At 43.0% G+C, this 18,291-nt stretch overlaps 1 protein-coding gene across 1 annotated transcript in view; it reads left to right on the top strand.

The window, feature by feature from the left end:
• Nucleotides 1-18,291, top strand: part of LOC121620940 (alpha-1,6-mannosylglycoprotein 6-beta-N-acetylglucosaminyltransferase B) — a 52,042-nt gene that overhangs the window by 22,898 nt on the left and 10,853 nt on the right. The window contains exons 8-12 of the mRNA XM_041957194.1: nt 1,997-2,166; nt 11,545-11,676; nt 13,447-13,580; nt 15,548-15,678; nt 17,407-17,412. Of these exons, the coding sequence (XP_041813128.1) occupies nt 1,997-2,166; nt 11,545-11,676; nt 13,447-13,580; nt 15,548-15,678; nt 17,407-17,412 (573 nt within the window). The remainder of the gene's footprint in view (nt 1-1,996; nt 2,167-11,544; nt 11,677-13,446; nt 13,581-15,547; nt 15,679-17,406; nt 17,413-18,291) is intronic.

Here is an 18,291-nt window from a genome sequence, read left to right as displayed (position 1 = left end):
TTGGAGAGAAGAGAGATGTTTTATGGAGCGTCTGTCTCCTCTGCCTTGCTGTTCTTAGTTTCTTCTAGCGTTTGAGTTCCTCTCTACTCGGCAGCCATGTGACGTGTGAGTCATGACTCATTAGTGATGTGATGGTCACATTCAATCAGGTTGCACTGAAAGCACAATGGCTTGAACATGATGGCTTGCTTTGTGTCCAGGATAATGAGGGTAAAATGATGCTTGCACGTCCAACTCAGTCCAGCTGAAACTGCATGTTTGTTTCATTTCCCCTGCTACAGCTCTGTAAACCGCACACAAATAACAGCAAAAAACAAATCTATTCAGTATTTTTTTTTTTAGGTTTTTGATATCTTTGCATTAATCTGTCAAAATATGTCAGTTCTGCATCTGTATAGATGGAACTTATTTCCATACAGCCAATACCGTCGGCTCATTTTAAACCATATTTTCATTAAGCAAAAAGTGATGTCACTGCTGTGTAAAAGCAGCAGACAGTCACGCAGCCTGCAATACAACAACCACGTTATCTTTTCTGCTAAAGTCTCCTTCTTATCTAACATCAGGTCGCACATCCTGCACCAAACCGACACTCGCAGGAGGAAATTGTGCTGCTAACGTCAGTTCCAGGCTGGATGCTCTAATTAGCTGCTCATCTGCAGCGCAGTAAACATCATGTGCTTTAAATGTACCTGCAAATGTAGAAAACATGCTGTCAGCCCACAGCTTGTAAGCTATACTGTGTTTATCCGAAGCTGAATCGAGGGCAACTGGACTCACTGTGATCCACACTTTGTTCTACTTATACTGTTCAATGATTATCATTCTGTTCCATTTCTTTACTTTGTTCTTTCACTCTGTGTGCACGTCCAAAGTCGTTATGTCCAAACACAAAATGTTTTTTCGGTGAATCAATCCTCACCCTCCCCCACCTGAGTTTTACATCTGACATGTGGTGCTCATACGTGTGGACGGCGCCGCAGGCTGAACAGCTCTGTGCCTCGCACACAGGGGAAATCCTTTGTGTCAGCAATGTAGGAGATGAAATTTTGAATTAGATTGGAAGATTGAGCCATTTCTAGTTATAAGACTCAAGTCTGAAAACCACTTTAGCTCAATCAGATACGTGTTGGACCAGCCGGTGAAACATGGGGAAAGTCCAGATGCTAATATAGCTTGACGCCATCTTGTTAAACAAGGCCTTGTTGATATAAAATGAAACATGAATCTGCATCTGTACACACTTGTTTTGGGGGATTGTTGAGGAAATTTATGAATATGCCTGTTTTTTCTGCTTGCCGATCGGAAGCAAAGATTAAGGACAACCGGTGTGTGCAGAGAGGCATCGAAAGGGTTCATGTTGATATTTGCTAGAAAAGCTGGAGAGTCACTTATCACTCACTGTCACACTTCTAAACAAACATGAATAACTGTATGGTCTAGTAAATGAATCAAATTGTCTTTGAAAGGTTTTTTTTTTCAAGTCAAAAGTAATTGAAAAAATGTCATCTGTTGAAAAATCTAATTTCATTACATATTTAACAGCCTGGAAATTCCATCCTTCCCCATCGGCAATTAAACGGCTTGTGTATCGTTCTGCATATCAATTAGCCCTCAGCGGGTCAATTTTCATTTCAACTCCACGCACAGTGTGATTGTATTTCTTCGGAGTTGTGTCGGTTTGAATACGCTGTCACTCTGCTTTCTGGCTTTCATCATACTCAATTACATTTAAACCTTGACATCACTGATCCATGCCAAATATCTGAATTTATTCATATATGAATCCTCTGAAGCGTTTGGTGAAAATTGCTCTCACAAAATCTCAATTATTCACTGTGCAGCTTTGGAGACCAAAACCCTAAAACTGCTGAACACAATGGCTTTGTCTCCACAGTAACAGTGCAGAAGGTGTTTAACATAAAAACATGCATTGCATTAACAAAAACAAATACTGTAGGTCACTCCGCTGACTTTTTCTTGCTTGTCCTTTCAGATTCTTGTTCATGTGGGCTTTCTGACAGAGGAGTCTGGGGATGTCTTCAGTCCCAAGGTGCTGAAGGGGGGTCCGCTGGGCGAGATGGTGCAATGGGCCGACATCCTCACAGCCCTCCATGTGCTGGGACACAATCTCAAGATCTCAGTTTCTCTCAAAGAGCTGCACGGGTAAGCTCAGATTTGACTTTTTCCTCTCTGATCCGGTTATTTTCAAGCTGTAGGCGGGACTGCCGCGGTCAGCGTACAGGACTCAGCTTTACGTGGTGATCTTTGGGGCATCTGTGCAGCAATCATCTGTCGTTTTCTGAGAGTGCAAACCATTAACAACTACTTGTAGCTTATTTTGCTGAATGTAAAGTCTTTGTTGTCCATTCTGCAAGCTCTGCAAGTGATGAGCAGCCCAACCGCTGTGCTGTTTCGACACACGCTGTTTTCGATCACCTTTGGCCACACCGAGATAAGCTATCTCTCCTTCCTGCACGGTGCCGTTTCAGCCTGAAGGCTTGACAGCATCTCTAGCGTTTGTGCAGCTCCTTCCTGCAGCAGCTCACTGACTCCAGAGTGATAACCGGCTTGCCATCACAAACAGAAGTGCTTATACAAGTCGTCACACACACACACACACACACACACACACACACACACACAGACACACACACACACACACACACACAGAGTTTCATCTAAAAATACAGGACTATTGATTGTCACACAAGCATGTTCAGAGCAGACAGGTCTTGGACTTTTCTCGCCATCGTGATCTTTCAGAGGTGCTTTACGCTGGCTGGTCAGGAAAATGACCGCGCACAAGACGAGACTTGCTGTCGATTCCTTTCTGCCAGTGGGTGGTGTGAAGCTGGAGCAGACAGGCTGACGATAACGTGCGCTTGTTATTGAGCTCTGAACTGTATGTATCCATTGCTGTAGGGAAGAGGTGAGGGCATGGATGAGTTAGAGCTGCCCTTTGATCTTAAATTTTGGGCTGCAAAGAAAGGCGGCTTTTATATGAACAGACTAGGTAGATCAGTGAGGTGGAGAAGATGCCGCAGTGGGAATGTTTCTGCTGCCCGTGCTATTATTTACCCCAGTAATTGGTGTCATGGTGAATTGAGTCTCTGCAGCCTGCTTCCATTGGGAGCACCATCAGAAATGTTTAGAAAATTGCACAAGTTCTTACAGAGACTCACAAAGAAACAACGGCCAGGGTTTGGGCTCATTCTTTCCAACAGCTGAATGTAGTCCGTGTGTGTGTGTGCGCGTGTGTGTGTGTATGCTACAGCTGTGAGAGACAGTTGGGATTTTATTGGTATATGATGTACATTTATATAAGTGTGCAGTTATGTACCATTAGGGCCGATATTTGCCTCAATTCATGAGGAAATGAAATGTTCAGCCTTAGAGAAAATATCATGGAGGGTTGAAATTGAAGTCAAGTGGCTTTATCAGGCTCCGACCATATTCCTCCTCAGCTGCAGCCCCACAAAACACAACCCAGTATGCATATCCCAGTCTTTTTTATGGGATTCTTAAATTGGCCGGTTAATGGCAGATGCTGAACGTCCATAAATCCTCCTTTCTGTGACTATTAATGAAGAGGAAAAGGGAACATTTCTCTCCATCCCTTACTCTTACTCTCCCACACGCTATTAAATTGACAGATCGTTATGTGGGTTGCGCTCCCACAGATTCCCTCAGGCTTGTATCTATTTACATTTCCTGCTCTTCACTTTCCCACCCAGGCTCTGGAAAGGAGCTTAATATCACTGGATGGCCTGCTGTGGTTCTTATGTGGCCAGGATTGGTGATATGTTTAGACTTGTTCTCCGATAGACAGATTAGCCACGCTGGGATCTCGGCTACAGTGGGAGTCAAGCTGTTGGTTTGCATCACATAACTGCCTCTAATTGGCAACGCTCGTGCTCTCTGGTGGCTTCTCTGAGTAGCTCCTTGGCTGGCGTCTCCCTTTGCTGTCCTGCTTTAGACAAATCAGTTCTGCTCAGACATCCCTCCTTCAGCCAGCCTTTCCTCTCCAGTAATGTCTCCAGCTTGTTTTTCCTGCAGACACTCCACTGAGGTGCTGTCTATGAACAAAGACGTTTTTCTCTTTCCACACACTGCAAAATGTTCTCAAGGGATCCACTTATCACACCCTTTTGGGAGTAGCATAGTTGTGCAATTAATCTACTTGTAATTATGATACAGTTACAATCACATTCAATCTGTTCCTCCCTGAACTTGCTGTTTTTTCACACATCCTTTGAAATATATCGAGTACAGAACCGCCATGCCACCGCCACGCTACACGGATCCCCTCAGGACGAATTCTAGCAACTGTGGTAAACCCCTGCCCTTTCATTTAGGGCTGCTCTCAAGCCAAACATTTCCAAAACACAGTCTTACACCTGCTCAGCATTACTACGTTAAAATTGTCCGTGTGCCCGTGTTAGTATGCTAATGTTGGCATTTAGCAGTTTTGCCGCCTCTCGGAGCTGCTAGCATGGCTGTAAAAACAACTCCTCTTCACTTCGCTCACATCGCACTCACAGGTCTGATTCAACAGCAGAAACTACTCACTGCGTAATCTTTGAAATCTTATTTCTTGCCAAAGTACATTTCATTGATGGACCGTCCTTTAATTTGATTAAACATTTAAAAATATATTTTTTCCATAATGTAATTTTAATAATACCACATTATTATTCAGTACAGTCTAAAAGTGAGAGCAACCGCTTCCCCTAAAACTCTCCTGCTGTAGTTTTAAAAAGAGAAGATGAGGAAGTGGCATGTCTACGTAAAGGGAGAGCACTGATAGAAAACACGAGGAGTACAGTCATCTTTCCAGGGCTTCACTTTAATTGAGGTGGAGAGTGAAGTGTTGTGACATCACTTCTGTCAGTAACCCGGCACTTGTCGCTCACGGAGGGGAGGGTCCTACGGCAGTTTGCAGAGCGGTAAAGACAGCTGTCACTTCCGCTTGAGGATCTCCCCTCAGCTCTTCCCACGGCGACACGGATAATTAGGCGGCGACAGAGCGTGGCGCCTCGACACCTGAGGATCAGCGGATGGAGAGCGAGAAAACGGAGGAGGGAGAGAATAAGGAGGGTGGAGGTGTAGCTACAGCCTGACAGGTTAGCAAGTTCTGTCAGCAGAGTGGGGAAGTAGTGCACACACACATACACACGCACTGTCATCCAGCAGTGTTGTGATCCAGAGATAATCTGAAGAAACCTGTGTTTTAGTGCTCAAACCTCACACTTTTTACACAGGAAGGGTCCACACTCCACTCACACACTCTCTGCCCGTCTCTCTGTCTCAAGATGATATAATTTCACTGTTTTTACACACTGTTGTATCTCAGGCGGCCGTTATATCTTCCTGCTCTCTGGACTGACATGCGCAGCTGCGCATAGATATTTTGCAGATGGCCGTTCTGTATCAATTATATCAGGCGGGCTTCTGAGCAGCTGACAGCACATTAACACAGTCACCAGGTGATTTCACCTCGTTTCTCCCTGCAAACATGCAGACGCGCCTGAATTGTGTGATCAGAAACCCTAAGAAAGGATTTAACAAATGTCAAAAGGTCTAGCCTGAACAGTGGAAGTAATGAGAGGCATGTGTTGGGCATTCTGAAGTGTGAAATAAGAAACAGAGCCTTATTATGCTGCCAGTCTCAGGTTGTGCTGATGCACTGTTACCCCGCAGCCTTCTGATTGATGTGCCTTTGTTTCTGTGCATTGAGATGAAAAGCAAAACAGCAGTTTGATAAAGAGCAACCAGAGCGGGTGAGATAGCATACAGATTTGTCTACAGGACAACAGTGTTGGAAAGGTGTCTAATTGGGGTTAACAGTGCAGGGCTTTGTATGTGTGTTGCAAGCAACTTTTGTGTGATATTCCTCAACTTTGAACACTAAAGCGCCTCTAGTTGCCTGAATTATAACTGTAGGCAAAGTTTCATATTCAATCATAGGGCTCAGCATTTTGTTTTTGTTGTTTTTACAGATTTTAAACCAATTTTCAGAGGTTTTATGTCCCTACACACCCAAAATTGTTAGACTTTCTGCAGCATAAGGACACTGTTTACCGCAGTTTAAGAAAATTAGGTCCTCTTGTGATGTTGACAGCTCAGAAAGTGCTGCCAGAGTAGAAACTGAAGAGGAAAATGGGGAGGAAACACAAATGAGCTGCTGATTTTGCACTTCAGTCCCTGATAGGAAGAAAAACCCACTAAAGTAAAATCAGAATTTATCCCAGATCCACATCCCAGATGTCTCTATTATTGATGATTTTTTTCCTCATGAATGCAGATGCATTTCATTTTCTTTTTTAAATAAAAGCTGAAAATAATGAGCCCTAGTTACTCTTTATACAGTCAAAACAAAACAAGAGAGAGTGTTGCTCCTACGCTGCGATAGCGAACATTTTCACAAGCTGTTTCAACAAGAAATTTGAGCCAGATTCTGCACATCAAAGTGGCACATCAGCTGTATCTGATCAAAACAGCGTCAACATCTGAGTTTTTGTCTCCTCCTTCTATCCTGCTGTCTCAAGTGGTCGATTAGCATGCCAGACCCCGCTCCCCGTGCTTCACAAACAGTGGCACATCAGCCTTCCTCTCTGCCCATGTCATTGCCCCCACACTGCGAGCCTTCTCTGCAGCTGCCCTGCAGCCCTCAGTAAACTCCTTGCCCACCAGCCTCAGCCCCTTGAAACCTCCCTCAGCCAATTCCCCTCACTGCTGGACATATGCGCCCTTCCTTTAAGGAGTAATGCAGTGTGACCATGGAGTCTCTTACACTCATTTGTTTCTCTGGCTCTCTCCCTTTCCCCAAACTGGAGAGTTGCCATGGTGCCAGTGGCTCGCTGTGTAACAGACAAATTGTGTCCGATGGTGGTTCTCAAGTGGTGTCCGGAAATGTACGCAAATCTTGCACCTTTTGTTGTTCTCTTTGCAGTCCTTCTGTTACGTCCAATTTCTCCTCTCACTCTGAGCAGGTCATTCAAGTCATTCATAGTGTGTTTGCACACGTGTGTCTTAAAGGGCCAGTGTGTAGGATTTAGGGGGCTCTATTGGCAGTCATAGAATATAATATTCATGAGTATGTTTTCTTTAGTGTACAATCACCTGAGATAAGAACTGTGTTTTTTGTTACCTTAGAATGAGCCCTTTTTATCTACAGAGGGAGCAGCTCCTCGTCCACAGAGTCCGCCATGTTGCTCTGCCATGTTTTTAGCGTAGTTTCTAGATGCCACTAAATCCTACACACTGGTCCTTTAAAGGATAATCCTGACATTATTTGATCTTTTTATTGAATAAAATGAGTGAATGAATTCATCCTACTTACATTCATTGTCTGTGTAGTCGGAGCCTGATAAGGCTTATGCGTATGTGCCAACTCGTCCAAAACCTTTTAAAAGCACATTTAGAAACATAAGATTCTACACAGTGACATACATTATTCATCAGGGCGAGTGCGGGCAGTGTGATTTATTCTCAAACAACTCGAACTGCTTTTTTAATATTTGAAGAGTAGCTCTGTGTCTGAGAGACATCACTGAGCATGGACGCCTGTGTATGCTGGTGAGAGGAAGAAGCTACATTTGCTACGTTCATCACAATAAAGCAAAATGTCAAAAATTACCACCACATTTATGTGCTTTGGATAGTTGTTGGAAGACAACAGAGCTGTAAATCATGGAGGCATAGGCTGCATCAGGTTTTGGATGCACAGTCAGTACTTGTTGGCAGGATAAATTTATTGTTGGTGGTGGTCTTCATGGGATTTGGTGATAATGATGAAAAGATAAAATAATGCCAGCCTTATCCTTTAATCTTGCATGTGTGTGTGAGCATCTGTGCAAGAGATGAAGACCGAAAGACAGAACGGAGTTGTTTGTGCCTGCTTGCGTATGCATACTGTATGTGTGGACGTGCTTGTGTGTTACAGTACAGAAAGTGTGTGCTCCCATTTCTGCACCGCTGGCTGCTTAATGCATTTTAATCCCTTTACTTTTCCCTTAAAGTTTGTCTAGATTTGCATATATCCAATTAAACCTCTGAACAGCAGCAGCTTCAGTGGATCTTTCACGAGGGACGCAGTAACGCACAGTTCTGCACTCAGTCACTGTAATTCGTCTGCTCTCACGTTCGTGCACAGCGGCATTAAACTATGCGGGTCTATAAAGGCCATAATTCAAGATTAAACTCACACAGTGAAACCTCTCGCACACACATACTCATGAAACCACACAGCCATAATTTATACTACAAACGCACACAACTGGCAGGTGAAACCGCACACTTGATTGAAAGAATACACACACGCAGAAAATGGCATACACATATGATTGACTGTTTCACAAAATGCACCCTCAGCATGTTTGATCTGTAGCTCTTTCACTAGTATGTGTTCAGGACGGAATGACATGAAATGTAGTTCAGATATTCATGTCCCCCACAGAATGAATTGTAAAAACTAAATTTGCCCAGTGCTTTGGTTAATGAACAGATACCTGCAAAACTAATGGCGCTACCATCAGGCTCAGCTTGCCTGCATTGTGGTAAGCTGCCGTCAGCTGGACTGTATTGTCCCCACCGGGCCACATACTGCACACAATATAGAGAGCAGAAACACAGCTTCGGTGCAGCACGTCTTTGTGTAAGCGCTGAATTGCCGGGGTGTGTACCTTTTCAGTTGCCGCAGCTTAAAACTGACACACTCTTGCTCATTATCCCATCTACAGTTGGGGAGCCAGCCGCCGCGTCTGTTTCCACAAGGCTGCACCGCCGGCTAAATGTGTTCACTGTCCAAACAGCGATCGATGGGCTCTTGTTTTGCAGGTGTTTGTGTGTGTGGATTCTGGCTTGTGCGGGGTGTGTTTCTGAAGCAGGTAGTGAGTGAGTGTAAGGTCACGGGTCTGTGACTCCTGCTGCACAAACTTTCATAAAGTGCTTGCAGTTTGACAACACAAAAAGCTTTCACATTTCCCAGCCGACAGTGACTGAACACAGTCTTTTCTCCACTTGTTCCTGTGCAAGTTTGATCACCTCTAGCTTTGACAGAGATGCTTTCTTCACTATTGGTAACTTTTTTTTTGAAATATGAGGCTGCCATTCATAGTTAAACAGAAGCATGGAAAGTGCTTTCTTTTTTATAGACCATAAACTCCTTTGATCACAGAGACTTACATTTTGCACGTTGTAGTTAATTAATATCAAGTCCATTTTCCGTTGTGAGTAATTTGGTTTCAGGACCTATTTTATAGCCTATTTAATGAATCACATTGCATGAGAAAGTACTGTAGATGCAGTTGGTGATTTTGCTTCAGACATTTTTCACATCTTAATTGCATTTTCTGTCAAAGCCTTGAAGCCAAAATCTTAAAACTACTAGTGGGTTGAATATCGTACGTGTTAGTTTGCATAAGCTGCGTTAATCACCCCTCCATGAACTTGCAGAAATGTTCTCGTGTGCTAATGTAATGTCCTCACAAGAAGTGTGTGTGTGTGTGTGTGTGTGTGTGTGTGTGTGTGTGTGTGTGTGTGTGTGGTGGTCCTACAGAACTGCATTAATGTGTTTATGGAAAAATTCTAGAAATATAACGGCTAAAAATGTTTCATGAACCATTATCTTGGCATACAGTGAACTATATTTAGTATATACAGTTTTTTACAGATCCATGCATTCACTTCTTCTGCTGTCCCGTTCTCATGCTGTGGCGAGCTGCTGAAGTTTGACAAAGCAATCCTCTCCTAATGTGAACAGACACGCTAGATTGCTTTTTTCTCAAACAAAGTGCTACCTTGATCCCAAGCGAAAGCTGCACACTCTAAAGCTGCGGTGTACTTTGTCATAGCAGACAACAAATTTATATTTCCTGTCTTTCCTGTTTTTGGTAACGTAAGGTGCTTCTGTATCCGCTGTTGCCTGGTTTTATTTATGCCTCACTTTCTCAGGCAGCAGATTCTTGATATATGAGACTGATCAAGCCAGGCTGGTTCACTGTGCAGAACGGCGAAGTAACAATTCATCTCAGTGCTACACAGACTTAATCTCACAAGTTTTAATTATATAATATGCAAGAATATTACTGTAATTCACACCTTGTGTGGAAAACAATATAAAACAATATCAAAACTAAGTGCACAAAAATACACCATATTTATTATACACTGCACAATATTTACTGTCCACCCCTTTATTTTTGAAGATTACATTATTTAAGATTATTAAAGATGTGAAAATGGATGTAGAGCAACTCAATGTCTCTCAGTGATGAAACAAAATAATGATGATTAGTAAGTGGCCGAAATCCCAATTTACTGCTCACCACTGATTAAACTACTGAGTGTTTATTATATAGAGGGGTAGTGAATGAGTGGACAAGGGATTTTGGGCACAGCCAATGCTTTTCTCACTCACTTACTACAGCCATGCATGTTAAACAGGTGTCATGTTAGTTTAGCCTGTTGGCATGGCAATATTTGCTCGTCGCGCTAAACATAATGTACAGATGCATGGTGGTACAAGAAGAAAGGTCTGAGGATGAAGGCTGTTACAATTCATCCTCTGAAGATCATGAATGTTTAAATTTAATTTCATGGTAATCACATAGTTGAGATTGAGATATTTCAGTGGGGGACCGTCAGACTGACACACTGACAGACAGACGTCGATGCTCCCAGCATGACTAAAAAGTCTGGCAAGAGAGCAAACAACACAAGAGAAAACAAATGAAAAAAGCAAAAGGCACCACTGTGGCACTTCTGAAGCCAACATTTATGTTGTAAGTGCTTCGATGGCATCATGACAAAGGTAGATTTAACACAAATGATGCTTGAAAGCAACCAACCCTCTTTATTTGCAAAAGACGTGTGGTTTAATGAACCCGCTGTGTGTCTCAGATAATATGAGTTCCCGTGTGTGTGTGTGTGTGTACAAACTGACTTCCTGTGTCGAATTCTGAATTGCTCTGCTGAATGGCTCCGCCGTCGTCTCGCTGACAACACCGACAGGCTTCACAGCGCAACTGGCCTCTTTCATTCTTCCTGTCTTCAACGCTCTCTCTCTGTCTGTCTGTCTGTCTCCAAACCAAACTCAACTCATACATGCAACCACTAACACACACAAACACACACATCTTCAGAGGAGATTGGAGAAATGGCCCAGAACAGCTATGAAAAAAGTAGGGCAGTCCCAAATTGGTTCATCACCTGATTTTTATTTATTTTTTCTCTTGTAAGCATCTTGGCGTATTGAAAGTATTCTAGATGATATTCAGCTTTTTATAGTCCTTTTATGGAGAGTGATCCGTCATGGCTGTAAAACTGTCCCACCTCTGTCATCACAATAATGTCCACAAAGTGTTTTATAACATTGTAATATTCCTTCTCCTGGATTGAAAGTAAGTTATCCTTTATTGATCCCTATAGGAGTAGCAGTATGCTTTATGTATGTCTTAACATGTTTCTACTAATATTTCACCCACATCAGAGTCAGTTTTGCTCGGTTTGACACTAAAAGCACACCTGGCTTGTCTGCAGGTTTCTGGGGGTCCCCCCAGGAAGAGGAAGCTGCCCTCTGACGGGTCCTCTGCCCTTTGACCTCATCTATACCGACTACCACGGCTTGCAGCAAATGAAGCAGCACATGGGTCTGTCACTGAGGAAGCACAAGTCAGTCTTTTGTTCTCTATCTCTTTCTCATTGTGTGTCTCACATCAAAAGCTGTCATTTCTGTTTCCTCACCAAGCCCAAAGTGCAGTGTTTGTTTGTTTGTTTCATCCATTTCTGTTACCGGTAATTGCCTTGAAATACCTCGCTATTGGCTTATTGGCTGGCTGGTGTTACAGGCCAGCAGCTTCACCGTGCATCAGCAAAATTCTCCTTTTGGAGCGATCCAATTTGGGCTCTTTACACAGTGATCAATCAACCATGTGCGGGCTTCTGGGGTGATGTCATTTCCTTCTCACAGCATCACAGAGTCTGCTCTTTATGTGCATCACAGAGGAAAGTTTAAGTAGGTTGTCTGCTTGAAATGAATGACTTAGCCTGAACACAAGTGCATAGTTATTTACAGAACTACCATAAAACACAGCTCCTGTTTTTGAAAATGATCAAACGCACCACTATAATCCGGCAGTCCCAAGCTCTGGTCTGTCTGCACATTTATTTAGTAAAGTTTTTGTTCTTGGGTTCCAGCTGGGCAGCACTGGAGCAGTCACCGTGTCAAAGCAAATCCTCTTTTTTACACCAACAAAGAAAAACAATGCAAACATGAAAAAGGAAAAGAGTAAAAGAAAAGAAAATCCTCAAGTTAGAACAGTGTGAAAACCATGTGGGGTGTAACACAGCTGTTTGTCAGTTATTTCACTCCACATCTTACTCTGATTGTCTAAGAGGGGAAGGGCGCTACTTTCATTAAATAACTGACCATCAGACACATACCGTCCCCAGTAATTCATCTGGATTCTCCTGCATTTTGAGTTCTGTAAAATGAGGCTCTGGCAGGGCAACGGTGAAAACCTCCGCTGATTCCAATTCGCTTCAGTCCAAGGTCAGCTGATCGACCTGCGCTCCTCAGCTGTCACTGCCAGACCAATACTTTAATTTCCTCTCCTGCCCTGACACTGATTAGAGATGCAGGGCATTGATAAATCTTCCCAGATTGGATTACATCAATTGATTTTTGGCTTCCCAGCGTGAATATTCACTGCTGATAAAGTGCGGATGTAACTTATCTGAGGCCGCTGGTTGTAAACTAAACTCATAACGTCTGTTCCACCCTGGTTCCTCTGTTTGAGTTGGACCGGGGAGGACGTGAACACAACATATTTTAAAATGTTTTAGTGCTTGTGCACTCGAAGGAGCATAATCTATTCCCTGTTGGAAGTGTTGCCTTTATGTTATCAGACAGAATCTCAAGCCTTTTCCAGTCTATCCAAAAAGACGCACGTAAGACGAGGGAGTTCAGCATCATAACAGTATCGGTCCATGTGTTGTGTCAGGTTGTGTCATGGTCTCTTCCAGCAGAGGCCCCTGTGGTGGCTGCGAAACGAGGCTGTGATTTCAGCCTCAGACTCACTGTGTAATCTCTGCTCAGCGAGGGGGGCGGGGGTATCCATCACACTGACAGCTTTGCAAACCAAGACAACAAGACAGTTAGAGTCCTGAGCGGACCTCTCATAAGTCAAAATGAGAAAAATATGCTTTTGCGCGGCTGTCATGTTGTTGCTGTGGTCTGATTCCCTCAGCATGTTAGAACTATGCAGACAGATTCTGACTGTTCATACTGTGCTACGTTTGGTGAAATAAACCGAGCCAGTAGAATTACTTTTCACTGTCTTTGCTGTTTGTCTCTCTCACTCATTCAGGGGAGACTGTATTACTCGAAAGCAAGAGATTGTTCAGCTTGTTTAGCTCGGCCCATTTCTTATTTTGTCCCAGGTGCCACATCCGGGTGATTGACACCTTCGGCACCGAGCCTGCTTACAACCACGAGGAGTACGCCACCCTGCATGGCTACAGAACCAACTGGGGCTACTGGAACCTCCACGGCCAGCAGTACATGACCATGTTCCGTACGTGGTCCTTCATTTCTCTGAGCTCTTTCTGAGGACGTGTCTCTGCTTATGGGAACATGAAGCGTTGTGACGCATGTATGTGGGCATGCGTTTGCCCGTGTTTATGTCACTGAGAGTGTGAGCAGATTGTGCAAGCTTATAAAGTCCTGAGCCTGTAGCAAGCGAGGCTTTGGGGGCACAAACGGAGCAGGGAACTTGCTCAGAACAGCTGTGCCTGCACAGATGCCTCATGTTTCCTACTGTGACCAAGTACCACCAGCCAAGCACACACACACACACACGCACACACACAGCACATTTGGTAAAATTGGTGGCAGAAGAAACTTGAGCTGTTTGTGGAGCCCCTAATTAATTCAGCGACAATAGGCGGCCCCACTGTTTCCTAAATACTTGTAATACACTGTGAAAGTTGTCAGCTTTCATTTCAGGTTTGAAAATTGGCTGAAAATACCTTTTTTTTCCCCTTTCCACTGGGCTTCCCTGGCTGTAAGATTACATTTTGCATGTGCTATCATTCACAGTGTTGTTTTGCGCCCTGAAAGCGTAAAGATGGGGAGGATGTTGAAGTGTTGCATTTGACCCCCATAGTATATACTGTTTAATTAAAGGTGCAATGTGAAAGATATGGACAGAATTTGAACTTCTGCAACCCCAATTCCAGGATAAAACATGAATAAAGCAGAATTTGCAGAAATTAGCATGTTAACCAACTTGCCCCAGCCAATCCTGTCTCATAATACTGCTTTGTATCTCCTAAGAGGTTATAGTTTGATTGTATAACTCAACCACTAGAAACACACTAATGGTTTAAAGTTAAACGCCAATAATAATAATAATAATAATAATAAAAAAGTGTTTCTATAATCTTTTTAAAATTTGCATAGAGCAGAAACACACACACAAACACACATTGGCTTCCACGATCCTGGAACAGAACAGGCTTCATATAACAACAGAGCTAACACTAGCTGAGCTAATGCTGAATTATAACACACACAACAAGCTGCAGGAAAAACTGTTACCGGCTTCAGACTTCATTCTCTCGTTATTTAGTTAGGCTTCAAATGTTCAAATGAAACGTTCACACAGTTTCTCTTGACTGTCACTCAATATTATAGAAGCGCGAGTAGCCACATTAGCCATGCAACACACTTGCACCAAGTTAAACAGACTAACTGACAAAATAAACAGTAAAACAACATAAACATGGCAAAAGTTACAGCTCCTTTGAAATGGGGCCACAGAGAGCCGGGACAGACCCATCACTCAGCCTGCACTGTTACTGGCAGAGTTTTCCAGTCACTTGGGGGACGCTTCCATCACAATTCCATCAAAAATCCAGTTGATCTGTTGCGTTTTGTCCTCTGGTGGTGGGAGTGGATGAAGACTAGTGTTGGCTTTTGCAGCTAACAACAGAGAAACTGACTGCATTGATCATAATGTTTCCTTCCACAACTTGGTATAACCACGACAGACAGCGAGGATGGTCACTGAGCTGGCAGTGATGCTGTTACATGGTGACATAGACGAGTAACAGAAGAAAGGGCGTTTCAGGTAGTTCAGGAGCAGTATTTTCTGTGGGAGAGAAAAGCCCCCTTTGCCGGGGACTGTGGGCTTTGTAACTTTCCAGACGTGCGTGCACAAAAACACCATATAACACTCTAAAGGAAAGGAAAAAACCCAAAACGCACAATATGGCCTCGTTAACTGATAAGCTAACACTGAAAATATGTGTTGTTACCACACTCTGCCGTACAAATGAATTAAATAATTCATTATAAAACATTGTGAATTTCAGCTCTACAGAATTCCCACAGTGCTCCTTTTGTTCTGTATCCTCTACATGCACAGCAGTCTGCATCTCCAGAGCAGCTCCTTCACTTTAATCACTTTTCTCTTTTTTTTAACACATGAAAACGGACTTGTGACATTGTATTGCCGATTGCTTTGTTTGTCCTTGGCAGCCCACACTCCTGATAACTCTTTTATGGGTTTTGTGGCGGAGGAGCTGAATGAGACGGAGAGACTGAACATTCAGCGGAACAAGGTGAACAATATGGCTGTTGTGTACGGCAAAGAAGCCAGCATGTGGAAGGTCAGTATCACACAATGAACCCCCCGGAAACTGCCAGTGAATTTAGTACGTTTTGTAGTGTGTTTGTCAAGTGGAATCATAACATGTCGCCATCATGTTTCTCAAATCAAGGAATTCATTGTCAATAAGGATGTTACACACGGTTTGAAATGCTAACTCTTGTAAATGGCTTCGGTATCAAGATATATAGCAAAATAAATGAAATATAGATACCCAAAATATGAAAATAAAGAGTTATCTGCAAGCATCTATTTGCAAAAAATATTCAGGCAGAAATAAAACCCTGCATTTCAGTGTGTTCAGACTTCTTTTCTCAGTTCCAGCAGCACAAAAATGACCATGCATGTACTCCACATGGCTTTCATCTGACTTTGGGTATGCCTTGGATCGGCGGTTTAGGCTCATTTTACAGGAATGTGGTATTTAAGTGAGTATCGATCTGTTATAAAAGAGCCACGGGACTTTCTCTGGAACGTTGAAAACATTTCATAACTCATATGAGAGGCTTCCTGCCTCGTCCTGGTTTCACAGGACTCTAATAACAATGTTGAATATCCTGGTTTTCATATAACAGACTGACACGAGTCCCATTCATCTTGCTATTAGCCCTGTGCCCCAGGGAGTGACGATACACACTTTATCTTATTGTTTAATGCCTTACATGGTTCTCAACACATGGGGTGAAATAACACATAACACTATGATGTTGTTAAAATTCTGCTAAACAGTGTAGTGCAGCAGTGTCGGTTGTTTTTGTAAAAAAAAAAAAAAACATATTGGGTTATGACCGTATCAATAGCACCATTTAGGGCCGAGGTTTTCAAACTGAGAGGTGTTCCTCCCCAGGGGAGCGACAGGAGAGTTGAAGAGGAGGCGCGGAAAGAGAAGCGTTCGGCAGATATGCTGAATTTGAGTTAAGAATCGCTCTCGTCCTTGGTGCCATAACTGAAGTCAAGTCTGAACACAGACACACATAAATGATGACACATTTTTCGATTCAGTGTGCGCACTTGCGAGGAATGTGTGACTTATGTGATGTCCATCACAAACAAAGGTCAGAAAGTCACGCTCCTTCTAACTCCGTCAGAACTTGCCTGAGAATCATCGTGTTTTTAAGTTTTCTTCAGTATCTCACTCATCCAGTGGCAGTCGTCTGTACGTCCACGGGTGCATTGCAAACAGGAGCTCCTCATCGCTAATTCAGCTTTGAAAACCTGTGATGTCCTGAAGTGTGATGTTGGGGGAACAATTGTTTTTGTTTAGAGTAAATTTTCCCTTCGAGCTCCTGGCAAGGTTTCTCGCTCTTACTGTATCTTTTGAAGTGTGCTGCAGCCTCCCCCAAGGTTTGGTTCACTCGAATCTGACTGCAGCTTTGTTCCTACGCTGCCATAGAATTCCCTGTTTCTCACTACAACTTGCAACTGCAGTGTAACATTTGCGACGCTGAAAGATTGCAGTGGAAAAGCGAGTATAGTTGGGGTCTCTCCAGACGATGAATACCCCCTCGTCGGGAGCAGCCTCTTCCTCCACCTTTTGAGGTTCACATGAGAGATTCTGGGCCTGTAAAGGTCCTACGAGAGGAAAAATGACTAATACCTCATGTCACATTCTCTCTTTTCCCCTGTCTGCCTCTCTCTGCTCACTTCCCTCCTCCTCATACTTTTGTTCTCACCCTGTTACTATTCTGTGTTCATCATCCCATGGTGCATCGTTGATGGATCCACACAGCTTCAAGTAAGTACACCTGCTTTTCACAGGAATCATCAGTTCTCCAAATGTCTAAAACTTTAGTTGTGTTGAATTTATATATAAGGGTCGAAAAAAAAATTAAAGGCTTGTTTACAGTGATTTTAGAGATGTAAAATATCCCTCAACATCTACATCTATTGCTAAAAATATGAACTTCATCTATAATGCACCAAAGATACAATGTTTACAATATTTAAACAAGATTTAGATAAACGATAGAAGTGGAGCTGGTTTGTCGTACTGGTCACTTGAATCCAATATTTTCTGATTTTCCAGAGAGATTTTGGTTGCAGTAAAGCTTTCAGTAAAAGAGAATGTGATTTCATTTACATCCATGTTGCTCAAAGGCATTAAAATGGCCCAAGATGAAAAATGAGGAATAATACTCAAATGACATTTATAAAAGATTTATGCCTTGAAGACATAGCATTAGTGAATAATTCATGACATTCCCCCAGAAACGCTCTTTGAGATAAACTAATTCAATTTTACATCAGTGAAATGATTCAACACTTTGTCTCCATGGGGCAACACAGAAGATATATATTGATTTAAGTCTCTCGTAGCCTCACAGGTACTGGATAGTTGCCACTTAGCAAAATGATGATGGAAGCGCTAACAAGAGCAGACTCGGCTCATTAGACCTGCTTTCCGGTAACTGCTACTTTGCTCAGGCAAGGGTGATGCTCCCCAACACCTTTTCTCCTCCGCCTTTTTAACAGTGGTTGTTTGTAGTACTGATGAATGTGTTTAATTCACTGAACCGGTCATAGCAGTGTCTGTGCTGCAGGACAAACTTCCCAGTGTGTGAAGTAAACACAGAACAGCATCAAACAGGAAAAAGCTAATAAAAGCATAGCTGGC

This window comes from Chelmon rostratus, chromosome 17 (genome assembly GCF_017976325.1).
Source record: "Chelmon rostratus isolate fCheRos1 chromosome 17, fCheRos1.pri, whole genome shotgun sequence".
NCBI lineage: Eukaryota > Metazoa > Chordata > Actinopteri > Chaetodontiformes > Chaetodontidae > Chelmon > Chelmon rostratus.
This window is presented reverse-complemented; position numbering and strand designations above follow the sequence as displayed.